Source organism: Bos taurus, chromosome 14, assembly GCF_002263795.3.
Source record: "Bos taurus isolate L1 Dominette 01449 registration number 42190680 breed Hereford chromosome 14, ARS-UCD2.0, whole genome shotgun sequence".
NCBI classification, from domain to species: Eukaryota; Metazoa; Chordata; class Mammalia; order Artiodactyla; family Bovidae; genus Bos; species Bos taurus.
The window spans coordinates 51,893,824-51,913,789 of NC_037341.1; the positions used below are offsets into that span (position 1 = coordinate 51,893,824).

General features: G+C 35.3%; 1 protein-coding gene across 1 annotated transcript in view; it reads left to right on the top strand.

Annotated features, from left to right (window-relative positions):
• CSMD3 (CUB and Sushi multiple domains 3) overlaps nt 1-19,966 on the top strand; it is a 1,470,240-nt gene that overhangs the window by 1,088,273 nt on the left and 362,001 nt on the right. Inside the window, exons 26-27 of the mRNA NM_001424929.1 lie at nt 3,769-3,895; nt 5,568-5,770. Coding sequence (NP_001411858.1) covers nt 3,769-3,895; nt 5,568-5,770 — 330 coding nt within the window. The remainder of the gene's footprint in view (nt 1-3,768; nt 3,896-5,567; nt 5,771-19,966) is intronic.

Genomic DNA, 19,966 nt, shown 5'->3' on the forward strand with positions numbered 1-19,966 from the left:
CTACTGCACTCAATCTTTCCCAGCATCAGATACTTTTCAAATGAGTCAACTGTTCAAATCAGATGACCAAAATAAAATATTGAAGCTTAAGCTTCAGCATGAGTCCTTCCAATGAGTATTCAGGGTTGATTTCCCTTAAGATTGGCTGGTTTGATCTCATTGCTCTCCAAGGCACTTTCAGGAATCTTCTCCAGCACCACAGTTTGAAGGCTTCAATTCTTTGGTGCTCTGCCTTCTTTACAGTTCAGCTCTCACAACCGTACGTGACTAATAGGAAGATCATAGCCTTGACTATACAGACCTTTGTCATCAGAGTAATGTCTGCACTTTTCAACACACTAAGTTTGTCATAGCTTTCCTGCTGAGAAGCAATCATATTCTGATTTCATGGCTGCAGTCCCCATCCGCAGTGATTTTAGAGTCCAAGAAGATGAAATCTGTCACTACTTTCACCTTTTCCCCTTCTATCTGCCATGAAGTAATGGGACTGGATGCCATGATCTTAGTTTGTTTATCTTTAGTGTTCAGCCAGCTCTTTCACTGTCCTCCTTCACCCTCACCAAGAGGTTCTTTAGTTCCTCTTTGCTTCTTGCCATTAGAATGTTGTTATTCAATTGCTCAGTCATGTCTGACTCTTTGCCACCCCATGGACTGCATGCAGCACGCGAGGCTTCCCTGTCCTTCACCATCTCCCAGAGCTTACTGTTAAAATGGTATCACCCTCATATCTGAGGTTATTGATGTTTTTCCTGCTTATCTTGACTCTAGCTTGTAACTTATCTAGCCTGGCATTTCTCATGATGTGTTCAGCATATAGGTTAAATCAATAGGGGGACAGCAGACAGCCCTGTTGTACTCCTTTCTCAATCTTGAACCAACAATTTGTTCTATTCAGGGTTCTAACTGTTGTTTCTTGACCTGCATACAGGTTTCTCTAGAAACAAGTAAGATGGTCTGGTATCCCCACCTCTTTAAGGGCTTTCCACAGTTTGTTATGATCCACACAGTCAAAGGCTTTAGTGTAGTCAATGAGACAAAGATAGATGTTTTTCTGGAATTCCCTTGCTTTCTTTATGATACAGTGAATGTTGGCAATTTGATCTCTGGTTCCTCTTCCTTGTCTAAACCCAGCTTGGACAACTGGAAGTTCCTGGTTTGCATAATGCTGAAGCCTAGCAAGCAAGATATTAAGTATGACCTTACTAGAATGGTAGATGAGTACAATTGTCCAACGGTTAGCACATTCTTTAGAACACATTCTTTAGTACTACCTTCTTGGGAACTGGGATGAGAATTGACCTTTTCCAGTCCTGTGGCCTCTGTTTGGTTCCACAATTGCTGACATATTGAATGCATCACCTTAAGGGTATCATCCTTTAGGGTTTTGAATAGCTCTACTGGAACCCCATTTATTAACAGCAGTGCTTCCTAATGCCCACTTGACTTCACACTCTAGAATGTCTGGCTCTAGAATAACTGACCACAACATCGTAGTAGTCCCTTCATTGATCAGTGTCTTGTCATGACGAAGGTCCTTGCATAGGCTAATGAAGCTATGAGCCACGCTGTGTAGGGCTACTCAAGACGGTTGGGTCATAGCAGCTAGTTCTGACCAAATGGGATCCACTGGAGGAGAGAATGGCAAACCACCCCAGTATACTTGCCGTGAGAACCTCATGGATTGTATAAAAAGGACAAGTCTGGCAGAATGAAGTATCAAATTTGTTCTCCTCAGAAATAGGTCAATAATAGTGAATAAATCATTAAAAATGATGAAAAATGAATTATTACAGTTACAGCATTCTAGGTTGTCCAACAAAGTTCTTGTTACAAAATGAGAAAAACCACAGTAAGTGATGGTAACTTCTTAACTATATATATTTTATTTTAAAAATAACAAATTTATTATCATAAATTAAATTAAACTAATGTTACAATACAAAATAAACTTGCTTAGTCCTCTATAGGTGTGTATATCAGTCAGGGTTCGCCAAATAAAGAGAGTCAGTAGATCTATATGTGATCTATTTAGCTATCATCTATCAAGAAATGTATTTATTTATATTGAGGAATTAACTCATGCAGTTGTGGGGACTGACAAGTTCAAAATCCATCAGATCAGATCAGATCAGTCTCTCAGTCATGTCCGACTCTTTGCGACCCCATGAATCGCAGCACGCCAGGCCTCCCTGTCCATCACCAACTCCCGGAGTTCACTGAGACTCACATCCATCGAGTCAGTGATGCCATCCAGCCATCTCATCCTCTGTCGTCCTCTTCTCCTCCTGCCCCCAATCCCTCCCAGCATCAGAGTCTTTTCCAATGAGTCAACTCTTCGCATGAAGTGGCCAAAGTACCAGAGTTAATCCATAGGGAAGATCGAAAGGCTGGAAACTAGGGCAGGAATTAATGATGCAGTCTTGAGGGAAAATCTTCTTTTCCAGAAAACTCAGTTTTCATTGTTAAGGGCTTCCAATTGATTGGATGAAGGGTACCCACATTATCAAGGGTAAAGTCAGCTGATTATAGATGTTAACCAGGTCTATAAATAGCAACACCTAGACTAGTGTTTGATAAAATAACTGGGTACTACAACTTGGCCAAGTTGACACATAAAAATAACCCTAATATTATACTAAAATATAACATCTAAAATCTTTGAAGCAATTTTATCTGTATGAATAGAGCCTACAAATTTTAACCATGATATTCAGTTGTTATTCAGTCTTTTCCAAGTACTGAAACTTTGGCTCTGACCTTTGTTCTTATAATCAAAACAAAACAAAAATTCAAGATGCTTAGTTCAGTACTGCATTTGAGTAAGATAATAACACTTCAGAGAATAAGAAAAATAAATGTAGTAATATATTCAAATATATAAGCAAAAAGTAAACTACCTTGGATTTAGTTTTATTTTCTGGTAGTATAGTAATTTGGAGAACTTTCAAAAATATATTATTGCACCTTATGGTTTTTAGGATGTAGAGAAGTAGAGTAATATACTAAGTAAACTACTTCATTTCTCTCTTCTCTAGCAAGAGGTTTCTTTCTAGATTATTGCTTATCAATGTAAACTCATTCCAGATTTCCCAATATATTAAATATTATTAAAATAGAGAGGGAATTCCCCCAAAGCTATATATTTTTGTTGTATTGCATGATGATGTTTACATTTTTAATTTGGTGAATTTTATAAAAATTAGAGACCACTTTAAATCAAAAATGGAACAAGTTTTAACCGAAGTAAAATCTAATAAAAATGCGACTTTGACTTTGGGGAGGTTAAAAGCAAAGGAGTTTAGAGTGATTGAAAGGGGAATAAGAGGACAATGAAATTTAGAAGGCCTGAGGGACCTGCAGTAAAGCTTAGAGGTAAGGTAGTAAGATGATGAATTAGTTAGCCTACAACCAGCTATAAGTGAGCAACTTGCCATCTGTTTCCCCTTGTTATATTAAGATTATTTTGCCATACATCTTAAAAAGTTTGTAGCCTAAACTCAGAGCTTTTGAGTGTGTACTTTTAAAATTCCCTAATTGGCTTATTATATTATCATTTATATGATCTAACTTGAGATTCTTGTTTTATTGTACAATGTGTTCTTGCTTTAATTAATACCCTAATCTGAGAAAGCATATACACATATATACTGTCAATAAAAGGAGAAATCAATCCTTATTTTCTTTCAGGTGAAAAAATATATCCTCAAGAAATTTGTATATGTTTATAAAGATTAAACTGTGACTTAAAATTGAATTAATTTTTTCTAGCTGAATGTGGAGGTCGTTTTAAAGGAGAATCATCAGGAAGAATTTTATCTCCTGGTTATCCCTTTCCATATGACAATAATCTGCGTTGCATGTGGATGATTGAGGTAGATCCAGGAAACATTGTCAGGTAAATGAATTTTATCTTTTCAAAATGACTCAGAATCTGAATTTCCTGATCAGACCCTATATACAATTAGTATTAAGATTTTTCTTTTTTTCTTTTTTTTACCATTGGTAAAGAAAAACATGGTTTTTATCTATTATAAAATAGGAGGGGAAAGTATTGATAAGCATGACATACTAATTCATAGGCCACAGCATTGGTTCATATAGCCCCTTAGAAACTTTTCAGTTATAAGAGGGCACAAAAGATGAGAATTTTTCCTGCTGCTTGAGAGTTCTACTCTTTCAATTCTTCATGACTTAAGACACTGTAAATTCAACAGAATTCTGAAATTTTTAAAAATTAAAGAATTTTTGATACTAAATTGTAACCCAGATTTAAAACGGTGACAATTCACATATCAAACATGGATGTGAGATAGATAGATAGAGAGAGAGAGAGAGAGAGGTAAAGAGAGTTGAGTTTGTTAATATAATTGGATTTCTAGCTTTTGGATTAGGCACAAGAAAATTTGATATTAATTTTGTCTAGACTAAAGCAAAATAGATTTAATATGAAGCATTTTTTTTCTTTTATGTGCATTTTTGTGGTGGGGGGCCATTTTCACATTCAGGAGGTTTCCTTTTACTTCTTTTTTGAATGTGAACTGTTTTTGCATTTGTGGAGCAAATCTTTGATTCTGATAAACACACTAAAAAATTGATACAGTGGCCGTAACACATACTATGGCATTAGATAACTTGAGTTCAATTCATGACTCTGCCACCCTTAGGGCAATCTTATTTAATCTGAATCCCACTTGACACATTTGTAAAATCGAGATCAAACTTGTTCCTGCTTCACTGGATCATTATAACAATTAAAGGAAGAAAATAGATGTAATGCGTTTTGCACAGTGTGTGACACATATGAGCTCCTCTTAAATGTCACCTGTCATTGCCACATTTAAGTCATGAACACTGAAAAGAATGTATAGGTAGGTTTTCCTTGGGTTACATGCTGATAAACTGAACATAAGTCGAAAATGTCATAAACTGAAAATACATATAACTAATCTACCAAAAATCCTCACTCACCCTCACCTACTCTAAACATGCTCAGAGCGTTTACGTTAGTCTACAGTTGGGCAAATCATCTAACCTGAGGTCTATTTTATAATAAAGTATTGAGTATCTCATGTAATGTTATTGAATACTATACTGAAAATGAAAAACAGAACTGTTTTATGAGTGCATTATGGTTGTAAATGTGTTGGTAGCTTGTTTTTGTGATCTTGTGACTGACTGGGAACTTAGTTCCCTGGCACTGCCCAATGTCATGAGAGAGTATCACAACTGAGAAAAGATCAAAATTCATAGTACAGTTTCTACTAAATGTATATCTCTTCTGTACCATCTTAAAGTCAAAAATTCCTAAATTGAATCATCATAAATCAGGGATGGTCTGTATACCTAAAGTTTTTATAATTTGCAGAATTGATATAATAATATATTTAATCATATTCTAAAAAAACTATACTGTTGAAGAAAAATGCATTAAGTTTTTGTATACATTTTGCATTCATTTTATTTGATAGAATAAAAGAAATACCTAATATAAGCAAAGATCTTTTATATTCTTTATTTAAAACTGGATCCATGTTTAAAATAATCAGAGATATATGGTTCTCCTACAGCCTACAGTTTCTTGCTTTTGATACGGAAGCATCACATGATATACTCCGAGTTTGGGATGGTCCGCCTGAAAACGAGATGCTTTTAAAGGAAATCAGTGGGTCTCTGATTCCCGAAGGAATCCATAGCACTCTCAACGTAGTGACCATTCAGTTCGACACAGATTTTTATATCAGCAAATCTGGATTTGCAATTCAGTTTTCAAGTGAGTTGTTTTTTTTTTTTCTTAAATAAACAATATAGAAATGTTACTTAAATCCTTCTGTTACTTTACTACTCAAAAACTTTCATTTTTAAATTTTAATTATCTTAATTTTAATTTTATTTTTTAATTGGAGGAAAGTTGCTTTACAATGTTGTGTTGTTAATTATCTTAAATATTCTTATTTCTCTTCTTCTTATTCATCTGGAGTTAAGATAAACCATGGACTGAAGCCCACCAGGCTCCTCCATCTGGTTCAAATATGAGAAAGGAGTATTAAGGTTGTGTATTGTCACCCTGCATATTTAACTTATATGTAGAATGAAAGTGAAAGTGAAGTCGCTCAGTCGTGCCTGACTCTTTGTGACCGGTGGACTGTAACCCACCGGGCTCCTCCGTCCATGGGATTCTCCAGGCAAGAATACTGGAGTGGGTTGCCATTTCCTTCTCCAGGGAATCTTCCCGACCCAGGGATTGAACCCGGTCTCCCACATTGCACTTTAACCTTTAACCTCTGCACCACCAGGGTAGTGTACTCCTTAAAGTAAAGGTGGTGTTAAAGTTAATTCATCTAAGCCAGAAAGAAAAACACCAATACAGTATACTAACGTATATATATGGAATTTAGAAAGATGGTAACAATAACCCTGTATACGAGACAGCAAAAGAGACACTGATGTATAGAACAGTCTTTTGGACTCTGTGGGAGAGGGAGAGGGTGGGATGATTTGGGAGAATGGCATTGAAACATGTATAATATCATATATGAAACGAGTCGCCAGTCCAGGTTCGATGCACGATACTGGATGCTTGGGACTGGTGCACTGGGACGACCCAGAGGGATGGTATGGGGAGGGAGGAGGGAGGAGGGTTCAGGATGGGGAACACATGTATACCTGTGGCAGATTCATTTCGATGTATGGCAGAACCAATACAATATTGTAAAGTTTAAAAATAAAATAAAATTTAAAAAAAAAGAAGAGGTGGCAAGAATACATAGAAAAAAAATAAATAAAGTTAATTCATCAAGTGAAATCATTACATTATGCAAACTGATAATTTGAATTTACTATAAAAGTATATTTTAAAATGTAAAATTTTGAGATAAGGAAGGAAATGAGTATTTGCCATTACAAAAAGCAACCCTACATTTTTACTAATTTTATTTTCTTTTGTTAAAGATTTTAATTATATATTCACAGAAAACTTTGACAAAATATTTTAAATCTACTTTTATATTAAAGATATCCTACCACAATGAAATTTCATTCACTCTAATTACCAGTGTTGATGGCTTTTTTTTTTTTTTTGGATAAGTGGTTAACTATATGCTGTTTCGTAAAAGGGATTTTGGTTGAGTGGCTGAAAAAAATAAATGGGAGCTCAAAATAATTTAGTTGATATATTTTTACTCTTATTACCAATACACATTATCTCTTTGAGAAAAATATCTAAGAGATCTTCTAATTGCATAGCCTTAAAAATCCTAGTATTTGAAACTTATTGAGATTCCCAACATCATCTATGGAAAGAGTGCAGACCAGTATTCTTCATGTGTGCCTTAATTCAAGTCTTGGCTTCTTACTAATTGCTGATTTTGGGCACTTCACCTCATCACCTGAGTCTGAGCTCTGTAATTCACATAGGGATAATGATACTCATTTCATAAATAGGTTATTAAAATTTAATATGATTATGTGTGCACAGTACTTACTACTGAATAAGTAGTTGGTGCCCAGTAAACTATTACCACTATATGAATAAATGTAAAATTGGAATCCTTTGGATAAAGCATGAAGAACTTATTTAATGACTGGCCTAAAAATATATCACTTTAGATTAACAACTAACAATACAAATATATAATTAACTTGATATATTATTTGTTCGTGAAAGACAATTGCTTGGCATAATCAACTAACAGAAGTAAATGAATTGTTTTGTGTTAGAAATAAGGCTCATGTAAGAGATGTATACATCAGTATAGATGAGTTGATGTCTTAGATTTGTACCCTTAGTATATCTTTTGAGACAGAAAAAAAAAAAGGAATGAAAAATAAGAGAATGATTATATAATTAATGAGCATAAAGGACTTCTAATTCTGCAACACACATTAAGCATTCTTCATATTTATATCTTGACTTTCTAACTTTTTTGAAGTTAGGGACAATATGTCAGCAAACTGTGATATCTGTTCGATTTCAGTTATTTATGATGAAAGTCTGGCAACTAACAACTCTCCTTTCATTTACCTTAAATTAGTAAGGTTTTACACATAAATGGTTATTGTGATTAAATATCTAAATGCAATCATATGAAAAGGTGCTTCAGGCTATTGTTTGTGAATGCCAAATGCATCTGCTTAATAGAAACAAGCTGCTTTATATGCATTTCTGGAAATTTTAATGTGCATCTGTCAGTGAAATTAGTAATATATTTTTTATACATATTATATCTGTAGGTCATATTAAAGTTATAGAAACAATATGCATCCTACCAGAGTTTTAATAAATCTGCCTTCATAATATTCTTTTAAGATGCATAAAAATATATATCATTGACCAGAGACTAAAAATTGATTCACTAAAATAAAATTACCTTGATAATTAATATATTGTGAATAGCATCAGTTCAGATTTCCAATGTGAAAAGTTTTTTTTTTTTTTTTTTTTTCATGAATGATTTCTTGCTTGGTGCCAAGAATCACATTGTGCTGTGCATAGTTACTCAGTTGTGTCTGATTCTTTGTGACCCCTTGGACTGTAGCCCACCAGGCTCCTCTGTCCATGGGGATTCTCCAGGCAAGAATACTGGAGTAGGTTGCCATGCCATCCTCCCAGAGATCTTCCCAACCCAAGGACTGAACCCAGGTCTCCTGCATTTCAGGGGGATTCTTTACTGTTGGAGCCACCAGGAAGCCCTTTAAGAATAATGTTAAGTACTTTTAGTATGGTGATCTCATTTAATGCTCACAGAGCCCATATGAGATATACTGTGCTGATGCTCAGTGCTCAGTAGTGTCCAACTCTTTGTGACCCCATGGACTGTAGCCCACCAGGCTCCTCTATCCCTGGGATTCTCCAGGCAAGAATACTGGAGTAGATTGCCATTTCCTTCTCCAGGGACATATACTATGTCATCCCCATTTACTAAAAAAAAAAAAAAAATTCACTGAGGTTCAGAGAGTGAGTTAATTTATTCAAGGTCAGGCCCTAGCAGATGTTTGCAACTGTGGCTCAAATCCAATTCTGTCTGAAAGGAGATTAACACTGTGCCTGGTGCTTAGGAAATACCTAGCAGGCATTACTGCTCATTAATATTCCAGAGGAAAGACAAAGATCTTAGTCATATTTATTAGTTACAGTGAAGTTCTACAATTGCATCAGTTTATATTCTGATTATGCTCCCAAGAACCACATCTAAGGTCACACTTCCAAAAAGCAGATGATTTATACAAGTGAAGAAGTGAGAAAGAAGAAAGAAAAGTGGTATGTGAATTCCCAAAGAGTTCCAAAGAATAGCAAGGAGAGATAAGAAAGCCTTCCTCAGCAAACAATGCAAAGAAATAGAGGAAAACAACAGAATGGGAAAGACTAGAGATCTCTTCAAGAAAATTAGAGATCCCAAGGGAACATTTCATGCAAAGATGGGCTCGATAAAGGACAGAAATGGTATGGACCTAACAGAAGCAGAAGATATTAAGAAGAGGTGGCAAGAATACACAGAAGAACTGTACAAAAAAGATCTTCACGACCCAGATAATCAGGATGGTGTGATCACTCACCTAGAGCCAGACATCTTGGAATATGAAGCCAAGTGGGCCTTAGAAAGCATCACTACGAACAAAGCTGGTGGAGGTGATGGAATTCCAGTTGAACTATTTCAAAATCTGAAAGATGATGCTTTGAAAATACTGCACTCAATATGCCAGTAAATTTGGAAAACTCAACAGTGGCCACAGGACTGGAAAAGGTCAGTTTTCATTCCAATTCCAAAGAAAGGCGATGCCAAAGAATGTTCAAACTACTGCACAATTGCAGTCATCTCACATGCCAGTGAAGTAATGCTCAAAATTCTCCAAGCCAGGCTTCAGCAATATGTGAACCGTGAACTTCCTGATGTTCAAGCTGGTTTTAGAAAAGGCAGAGGAACCAGAGATCAAATTGCCAACATCCGCTGGATCTTGGAAAAAGCAAGAGAGTTTCAGAAAAACATATATTTCTGCTTTATTAACTATGCCAAAGCCTTTGACTGTGTGGATCACAATAAACTGTGGAAAATGATGAAAGAGATAGGAATACCAGACCACCTGACCTGCCTCTTGAGAAACCTTATATGCAGGTCAGGAAGCAACAGTTAGAACTGGATATGGAACAACAGACTGGTTCCAAGTAGGAAAAGGAGTACATCAAGGCTGTATATTGTCACCCTGCTTATTTAACTTATATGCAGAATACATCATGAGAAACGCTGGGCTGGAAGAAGCACAAGCTGGAATCAAGATTGCGGGGAGAAATATCAATAACCTCAGATATGCAGATGACACCACCCTTATGGCAGAAAATGAAGAGGAAAGACCTTCTTGATGAAAGTGAAAGAGGAGAGTGAAAAAGTTGGCCTAAAACTCAACATTGAGAAAATGAAGATCATGGCATCTGGTCCCATCACTTCATGGCAAATAGATGGGGAAACAGTGGAAACAGTGTCAGACTTTATTTTTTTGGGCTCCAAAATCACTGCAGATGGTGACTGCAGCCATGAAATTAAAAGACACTTACTCCTTGGAAGGAAAGTTATGACCAAGATAGATAACATATTCAAAAGCAGAGTCATTACTTTGCCAACAAAGGTCCGTCTAGTCAAGACTTTGGTTTCTCCAGTGGTTATGTATGGATGTGAGAGTTGGACTGTGAAGAAGGCTGAGCACCGAAGAATTGATGCTTTTGAACTGTGGTGTTGGAGAAGACTCTTGAGAGTCCCTTGGACTGCAAGGAGATCCAACCAGTCCATTCTGAAGGAGATCAGCCCTGGGGTTTCTTTGGAAGGAATGATGCTAAAGCTGAAACTCCAGTACTTTGGCTACCTCATGTGAAGAGTTGACTCATTGGAAAAGACTCTGATGCTTGGAGGGATTGGGGGCAGGAGGAGAAGGGGACGACAGAGGATGAGATGGCTGGGTGGCATCACCGACTCAATGGACTTGGGTTTGGGTGGACTCTGGGAGATGGTGATGGACGGAGGCCTTGCGTGCTGTGATTCATGCAGTTGCAAAGAGTCGGACACGACTGAGTGACTGAACTGAACTGAACTGAACTGATGTACATTCCCATTTAAAAGGGACATTGTCCCCCTCTGGCTATCCTCATTTCCTCCTATAGGAAGAAAGACTCATTTTAAAGTGGAGATTGAAATATGTTTTATGTAAAGTCCTCTAATTTTCAAAGAAAGCAACTAATCTTGAAGAGATCATTAAGGTACTGTAGTCCAGTAAATCACTTAAGTAGGTCAAATTTGGCTTGTAGGTCAGAATTTGCCACTTCAGTGGTTTACAGGAATTTCTCCTTTTCCTCAAATAAATCTGTCTCATGTTACCCATTTATTTGTTTGTTTAGTCTAGGAGAGTCTATTAAAGGACCAGATATTAAGCATATTTATCTCCAACTGTTTCTCAAGTGTGTCTTTCCTTTAACCCAGGAAATCATCTTAGTTACATACACAACACACACACACACACACACACACACACACACACACACACCCTGTACTGTTTTCTGTCCTTAAAGTTTCTTTTACTTTAAATGTTTTCCTGCTCTTTTTTCATAAATCTTGCACTTTCTTTCAGACTTGGCACCAATAACTCTATTATAAAATGTTTTCTGACCTCTGCATAAAACATTTAAAAATGTTTATAAAACCATCAATTTTTTAAAGCTTTATCTGACTTCCCTATATTAAATACATTCCAGCCCATCCTCTAGACACTTGCTATAGTTTTTTTCCCAAGTAAAGATGAGAGAACATGGGTTATCTATTCACTGTTCCAAAGATGTTTTAATTATGTGAACTTTGCCTCTCTAAATGTCTGTAAAGAACAAATATTTTATTCAGGGTGATCTTGTAGTTTATTGTTCATATCTAAGATGATTTTTGAGAGTAACAGGGACACTGTTAAAAATTAAGCTGAACAATAGCTGTAAACTAGAACAATACTATCCAAGTCAGTTTGTATCATTATTTTAATCGAGTCAGGTATGCATTCTATTCTCTTTCCACTCTCCATCACCACCACAATGCCTGTTCCCCTTTTGAGTGAATAGCTGTCAAATAATAAATTAAGAAGGAATGAGACAGCCAATAGTAGCAAAATAACCTTAAGCAACAAAATACAACCAACAAAATGTATTTCAGTAAACTTGGTACAAAGTAAGTGTAACTGAAATCTAGGTCCCATACCAACTTCATAATCATTGTCAAGCCTCTATCAGCAGCCTCATGCCTTCTATTTCACAATCTATGCATTCTTTGTAGTCTGTCACTTTGCCACTTGGTATTACAATCTACAAGGTGCTTTTGCTTAATCAGAGTTACTTAAGTCTGACATCGCCACCTCATGCTGTCCTGTGTTCTGTCCTTGGTTCTCAGCAGTCAGCCTCTGTATCCCCTACTTAAATTTAATCTGCTTGGCTCATCCCACTTTAGTTCCTCAGGGAGGATATCTTTAGGTATCATGCTTTCATTTGCCCACAGAATAGTTGATTTTGACAGAATATTTTCTATGTCCTTAACTTTTAACCTCTCTGTTAAGAATTTGCCCCTGCTCATAATACAAGATGCCAAGGCCCAAAGCTTATACTGTTGACAATTCTCAAGGAGATGGATTCCTTAATTATGAGAGGTTGATGTCTCTGGCCTTAAAGAACTGTATGGTGCCCTTGCATTCATTCCCATCCTTATTATTACCACTGGCACTGCTGTAGCCACTCACTCCATTATCTGTAGCTAGACTTTTGTCAACATTTCCATCTGACTAATGTTTTGAAAACATAAATCAGACATTCCTTCCTGTTTAAAATTTTTTAATGGCTACACAGTCATAAATTTAAAATTGTAGAGTTACATTTAAAGCAATTTGCACCCAGATTACCTGCCAGCTTCATCCCTCACTATTCAGTTGCATACATCTAGTCATCTAACTACTGTCCTGAGAAGACATTGGCCATTCACATTTCCAGTTCTTTTGCAAACTTTTTTCCATGTTCCTAGTATGTTTATGTCCACATTAAAAAAAATCCATAATTCTTAGTCATTTTCCAAAGCCCAGGTCAAATGATACTTTCATTACTGATGAACTTCTAGACAGAATAGTCATTTTCATATCTGCAACTCCCTGATACTACGTGTGTGTTGTATAGAATGGCTATATAACCTAGTTTGCCCAAGACAGTTCTGATTTATGCCTCTTTTCTGGGCATCCTGACTAGTTTGCCATTTGGGCTGTATTTTCCATTTTTAACAAAGTATCATTATTAATATTTCTGTTAAAATAACAGATATATTTATTAGCTGTATCTTTGTATTTGATCTCATCGGAGAAGGCAATGGCACCCCACTCCAGTACTCTTGCCTGGAAAATCCCATAGATAGAGGAGCCTGGTGGGCTGCAGTCCATGGGGTCGCTAACAGTCGGGCACGACTGAGCGACTTCACTTTCACTTTTCACTTTCACGCATTGCAGAAGGAAGTGGCAACCCACTCCAGTGTTCTTGCCTGGAGAATCGCAGGGGCGGGGGAGCCTGGTGGGCTGCCGTCTATGGGGTCGCACAGACTTGGACACGACTGAAGCGACTTAGCAGCAGCAGCAGCAGAAGCAGCAGTAGTGTGTGAGGTACATTCTCAATGCTCAGAGTAATTATAATACCTGATTAATTTTGCAAGATGAATATACTGCAAACCCATCTCTATTTTCCAGTCTTTTGTGGATTTCAGATAACTTAAACTTTCTTTTCATGAGTAACATATCGGTCACTTGAGGACAAAATAAAAATATTCTCAGATATTAATGTCTAACCCATTCTGACCTTGGAATATAGTGGGAGAAGTATTTGATGCTGTTGCCTTGCCAGTTCTTTTGTATAACAGCAAGTTATATCATAATCTATGGTTTGAAAGATACATAAAGCTGTCAGGCCATGAGCTAGCCAGATAAGTGAGAAATATGTATTCTTGAAATACACACAGAAGTAGAAGTTGAACAGATGGGCTATAAAGCTATAGTCTGAATGTCTTTGCCATGAAAGTGTTTGTTATTTATTTTATGAGGTAAATTAACAATAATTTACTTTATCATAGAAATATTATTTTATTATTTTAAAATAGATGTTTATGGTAGTTGTGGCCTTATTTAAACTCCACATTTAAGGAGAAAGTATAAACTGAATATTCATTTCTTAAGAAAGCTAATTACACCATGACCCATGACGTACAAAAGAAAGTTCACCTGAAGGTTGCAGTGAGGAAGAGCCCAAGCCGAGATTAAGAAGGAGGTCAGAGAAACTTATTATTGTGAAAGTTGAAATTGAGCTCAAAAGGATAGCAGGAAGGGATCTAGAAGAATATTGTTTTTTATAATTTGTGAATCAAAGCATCTTAGTACATCCAGAAACACATTTTAAACAAGCAAGGAATCCCACATGATCCCACTCAATAAAACATATTTAGGTAAGTGGTAAAAATAATTTTAGTGGGTAAATTATGTATGGATTGGTTATTTTTATGTACAATCAAGTAATTAGTAGAATACAGAACTAAATGAAACTTTCTTGGCTTCTGTGTTATATTAACATTTTGTAAGGTATGGTGGGGCTCATTTTATACTCTAAAATATGAAACATAATTAAATGGTGATTGGGAGTCATAATACACTGATAAAATCTGTCATTTTATATTACCTGATTAATTAAATAATGTAGTTGATTTTTTTAAAGTATCTAACTACTATAGGCATGTTCTTTTTGTTTGAATGTCTCCTTAAAAAAAAAAATGATTGTTTGAATTGTTTCCTAAATAAAATTTCTCCCTGGTTTTAGATTTATCCTGGAGACTCTGATATCATTGGTATTAATAGACCAATTTTTCCTAATAACATGTTAACCTCAGGTGAAACATGGGATATTTTGATTGAGAATTTAATATATATGATATTAAAACATGAGATTTAGACCTAATAGTATATTAATATTTTAAGATGCTGATCCTTGGTATTTTTCTTTTAGGAACAAATTGTCTACAAATTTTAATATGATTAGCTGTTGAAATACCTATTTGGATTAACTCTATGGTTCTTAGACTTTTGTTATCTACATACTAAGGATTTTGTACAACTTGTTTGAAATGTCTGCTAATCATCATGCTTTTTACATTTTAATGTGCTAATCATCAAAAATCCCAATAACTTCTCAATTAAAACTAAAAGAAAATTAATGCTGAAAATGCACCTGGCACACAATATATGTTAACATATATGGGGATCATAGTGATATCATTAACCATGTGAAAACTATAAGACATAAATCTGTTTAAAAAAAAAAAACATGATTTTTCACCTAGAACAAATGAAAACTCTACTGAACTAATTTTGTCACTTAGTTCTAAATTCTCTTCTACATGTGTGGAAAGTGTTAACATGCCAGCTTCCTTAGCAGAAGAACGTCCCAAATAACAATTTTAAATTTACTTAGACTTTTTTTTTTTTTTTTTTAATGGTCCAGCATATGTGTTTCTGGGCTTCCCTGGTAGCTCAGCTGGTAAAGTATCCACCTGCAATGCAGGAGATCCTAATTTGATTCCTGTGTCGAGAAGATCCCCTGGAGAAGGGATGGGCTACCCACTCCAGTATTCTTGGGCTTCCCTGGTGGCTCAGATATTAAAGAGTTGCCTGTAGTTCAGGAGATCTGGACCACAGATCTTTCCGAGATTGGAAAGATCACGTGGAGGACATGGCAACTCACTTCTGTGTTCTTGCCTGGAGAATCCCCATGGACAGAGGAGCCTGGTGGGCTACAGTCCATGGGTCACAGAGGACCATGTGCATTTGAAAAGATAAGAATGTACACTTGCCATTATTTGGAATTAAATACCAATGAGATACACTTGGTTGATAACACTATGCCTGAAGTGTTCTATATTATTATTGATATTTGTCTACTTATTTTTTAATCTACTAATTAAAACCATATTGATAATCAGTTTTTATTGGACCCATCTGTGCATTCCACCATCATTTTCCCCCTCTATTTAATTATTAGTTAAACATTTTGGAGGTGGGGGTGTACTTGCTCTAATATTAATAACATACATTTTTTAATCAAAATCTACTATCAAATTCTATTACACAACCTCACATATAATGTAAGAACCTTACAATAATGTACTTCTTTACTTTGGAAAATTGTTTTCACAAATCTTACTTCTATTTATGTTAACAGCATATAACTTTTTTTTAAAACTTTTAAGCAAACAATTATCTTTTAAATATTTTTAAAAATGAGACAAAAAACATATATTAAAATTATAGTATTAAGGATAAACTGTTTTGTGATAATAGTACAAATATAAATTTGGGTGACATACAACTTCATGACAAAAACAAAGCTCTTATTAAATTAGAAAAAGATAATACAATTTGAATTGGTTGTGGAATACATATGATTCATAACTTCAACCAAATAATTCTATCAAAATAAAACTATCATTAAAATTTACAAATATTTTTATGTATAGCAAAATAATTGAATAACCTTTTCTTTATGTATGACAAAGAAATGCTGATTTGAAAATAAATATATAAATTTTAGTATATCAGTACTAGTTTCTGCTTTTGCTGCTCATTGTCATTCAGACTTAGGAAAGTTTGTATCTGAAGCACTGTTTTTCATACACAACCAAAATTGAAATATTTCAAAAAATCATAATCTAAGACAATTTCGTAAGTTTTATATTGTGAAAAATTTTTATCAAATAAAGGTGTCCAAAAAGAAGTAAAGATTTAATATCTGTGAAAATACTTAAGCTGAAATATTTACACATTGTTTTATGACAGAAGATCAAATTGAAACTTTCCTCTATTTCAAAGAACTAGCTCTATGCTTACTGGATACCTCAATACCTATAAAGAGAAAACTTTCTCAATTAAAAATATTATAGCTTGTGGAGACATTTGTTGACATACCAACAATTTAAAATATATTGGAAATAGCTTTAACAATACCAATAAAAATAAGAATATATTGAAAACCATATACTTAAGAAAAGAGTAAAATGGCATTTGTGGTGGTGGTGGTTTAGTTACTAAGTCATGCCCAACTCTTTGTGACCCCATGGACTATAGCCCACCAGGCTCCTCTGTCCATGGAATTTTCCAAGCAAGAATACTGGAGTGGGTTGAGTAAAATGACATTGCTGCCAAAGTCTGCCAAGTCGCTTCAGTCGTGTCCGACTCTGTGCGACCCCATGGACTGCAGCCTACCAGGTTTCTCTGTCCATGGGATTCTCCAGGCAAGAACACTGAAGTGGGTTGCCATTTCCTTCTCCAATGCATGAAAGTGGAAAGTGAAAGTGAAGTCACTCAGTCGTGTCTGACTCTTAGCGACCCCTTGGACTGCAGCCTACCAGGCTCCTCCATCCATGGGATTTTCCGGGCAACAGTAATGGAGTGGGGTGCCATTGCCTTCTCCCTAATGACATTAAATATGTCTAAAAAATCAAATTAAAGAATGTACACATGTACCACAAGTGATTATTTTGCTTCTCTTATTTTTAATGTTTAATTAATTCATATAAAGAGGATGTTTTTGTGTGAATAGATATATGGCATTTTAACTTTTTATAAATTATTTTAAGTAATTTTTGTATAGATAACTATTTTGAAAAGTTCATCTATGTAAAATTATAAATCAATACATATTTTAATTATATAATATAAATCACTTTTAGCTTTTTATTTCATGCCCACAATTTTTCACTTTGTATGACAAATGTTACCTGATTTTAATAAGCATTTTATTATATTAAAGACATATACATATCTGCTATCCCTCTTAGATTATGTTCCTTTGATGGACAAGATGTTATCCTGTTAATATTTATATAACCAGAACTTGGCATTACACCTGGTAGTTAGTAAATGTTAAGTGAATCTGTATTGAAATTTTCTATAATATAACATTAGAAACACACTGGTATTATGTGCTATCAGTCAGAACTATGTAAAATATTTGTATGTTTCTTTATCTTTTTTTTGCTAATTAATTCTGTTAATCTCCAAATATTGGAATTCAACTCAAATTAGACTTTTATATAATCTTTTATAAAGAAACCACCTGCAATGCAGGAGACCTCGGGTTGATTCCTGGGTCAGGAACATCGCCTGTAGCAGACCATGGCAACCTACTCCAGTATTATTACCTGAAGAATCTCCATGGACAGAGGAGCCTGGAAGGCTACAGTCCATGGGGTCTCAAGGAGTTGGACACAACTGAGCTACTAAGCACAGCACATAATCTTTTATAATCTTGGATATAAAGTCAATTTCCTGTATAGATAGGTACCTTTGACAGTCTTCAACCTAACAGGACTGTTGATTTAAAAATCATTAGACCAGTGATTTTATCCTCACTTTGTAGCACAAGAATTGATGGTGGTATGGAGGTGTTATTGTTCAGTTGCTAAGTCATGTCTGAGTCTTAGCAACCCCATGGAGTACAGCACGCCAGGCCTCCCTGTTCCGATCTCCTGAAGTTTGCCCATTTCCATGTCCATTGAGCCGGTGGTGCCATCCAACCATCTGATCCTTTTCTGCCCTCTTCTCCTTTTGCCTAAAATCTTTCCCAGCACCAGGATCTTTTCCAATGGGTCAGTTGTTGGCATCAGGTGGCCAAAGTATTGGAGCTTCAGCTTCATTATCAGTCCTTCCAGTGAATATTCAGGGTCATCTTATTAAAATGTATCTCCAATACCAAGCATACTTGGCTTATAGTGGGTTTACGACAATTACCTGGTGAACAAATGAGTAAATATGTATTTTTAACATTATGTTTATATAAAGTACTTGGAAGTATACTAGAACACTAGCTTTGAGGTTTCTTTTGCATCCCATGTATGGAATATCTCTGTCATCTTGTCATCTACTATAACCTTATTTGCCATATCATTAAGGTGTTTCCGAATCATAATGAAATTCTAAAGATAGCCACATTGCTGAGTAGCTGGCAGAGTGTAGGCCTAATAATGATGTTGAACTTTCTTTATAAAATTGATGGACCTCATACACAGCAAGGACTCAATCAAGGGCAGAACTCTCCAGGGTGAAATCCACCTCTAGGTTACCATCTGCATTTCAAATATTTTTTGATTGATTTGATTCTCGATGAGATTTCCTTCCAGGTTAAATATTCCTACTACCCAGGTTGATTTCCTTATTGATAGTGAAGTGGAGAATATAGTGTCATTTCTTAGTCTATACAAAAGTATAAAGCAATAAAACTGAAGAGGACAGTATAAGGCCTTGTGAATGCCAAATTTGGACCATGACCTTGCTGAAGTTTCTTGACATATTGCAGCAAAAATACAACTACTTCTTAAAGTACACAGTGAATAGTAAAATCTACTGGTCTTTATCTTAGAATTGACATTTTCATATCATATAATTTTCAATTATGCAATGTAATTGTTAGAATAATACTTTAAGATTTTTTCTAATACTAAATCAGTCAGGTAAATGATCACTATGTCAGTTTTACTGATGAGGCAGACAAAATTCAGGAAACTAAGGCAATCTGATCAGTGTCCCTTTCTCACTGCAGTGCAATTCTTCTGCTTTTGATAGTATTATTTATCCAATTATATCAAATCTGAGGCTTTTCAAAAGTTCTTGAGATAAACAAGTTTATACCAAGAAATCAGCTTTCTGAACAGAAAGGACACACAAGAACTTTTAAGTGATTTTAGTGTATTTTTTCTTTGTTGTACAAAAAAATGCCATAAGAAAACTGGAGTATTAATTAGGCCAAGGTAACCACGATGGTAATTCAAATGTTATCTCTGAAATATCATCCATAATATATTTGAAACATGTGCATGTGTTAGTTAGGACTGTTTTTTAGGTGAAATGCACATTTCTAATTAAATTAGATGAAAACAAA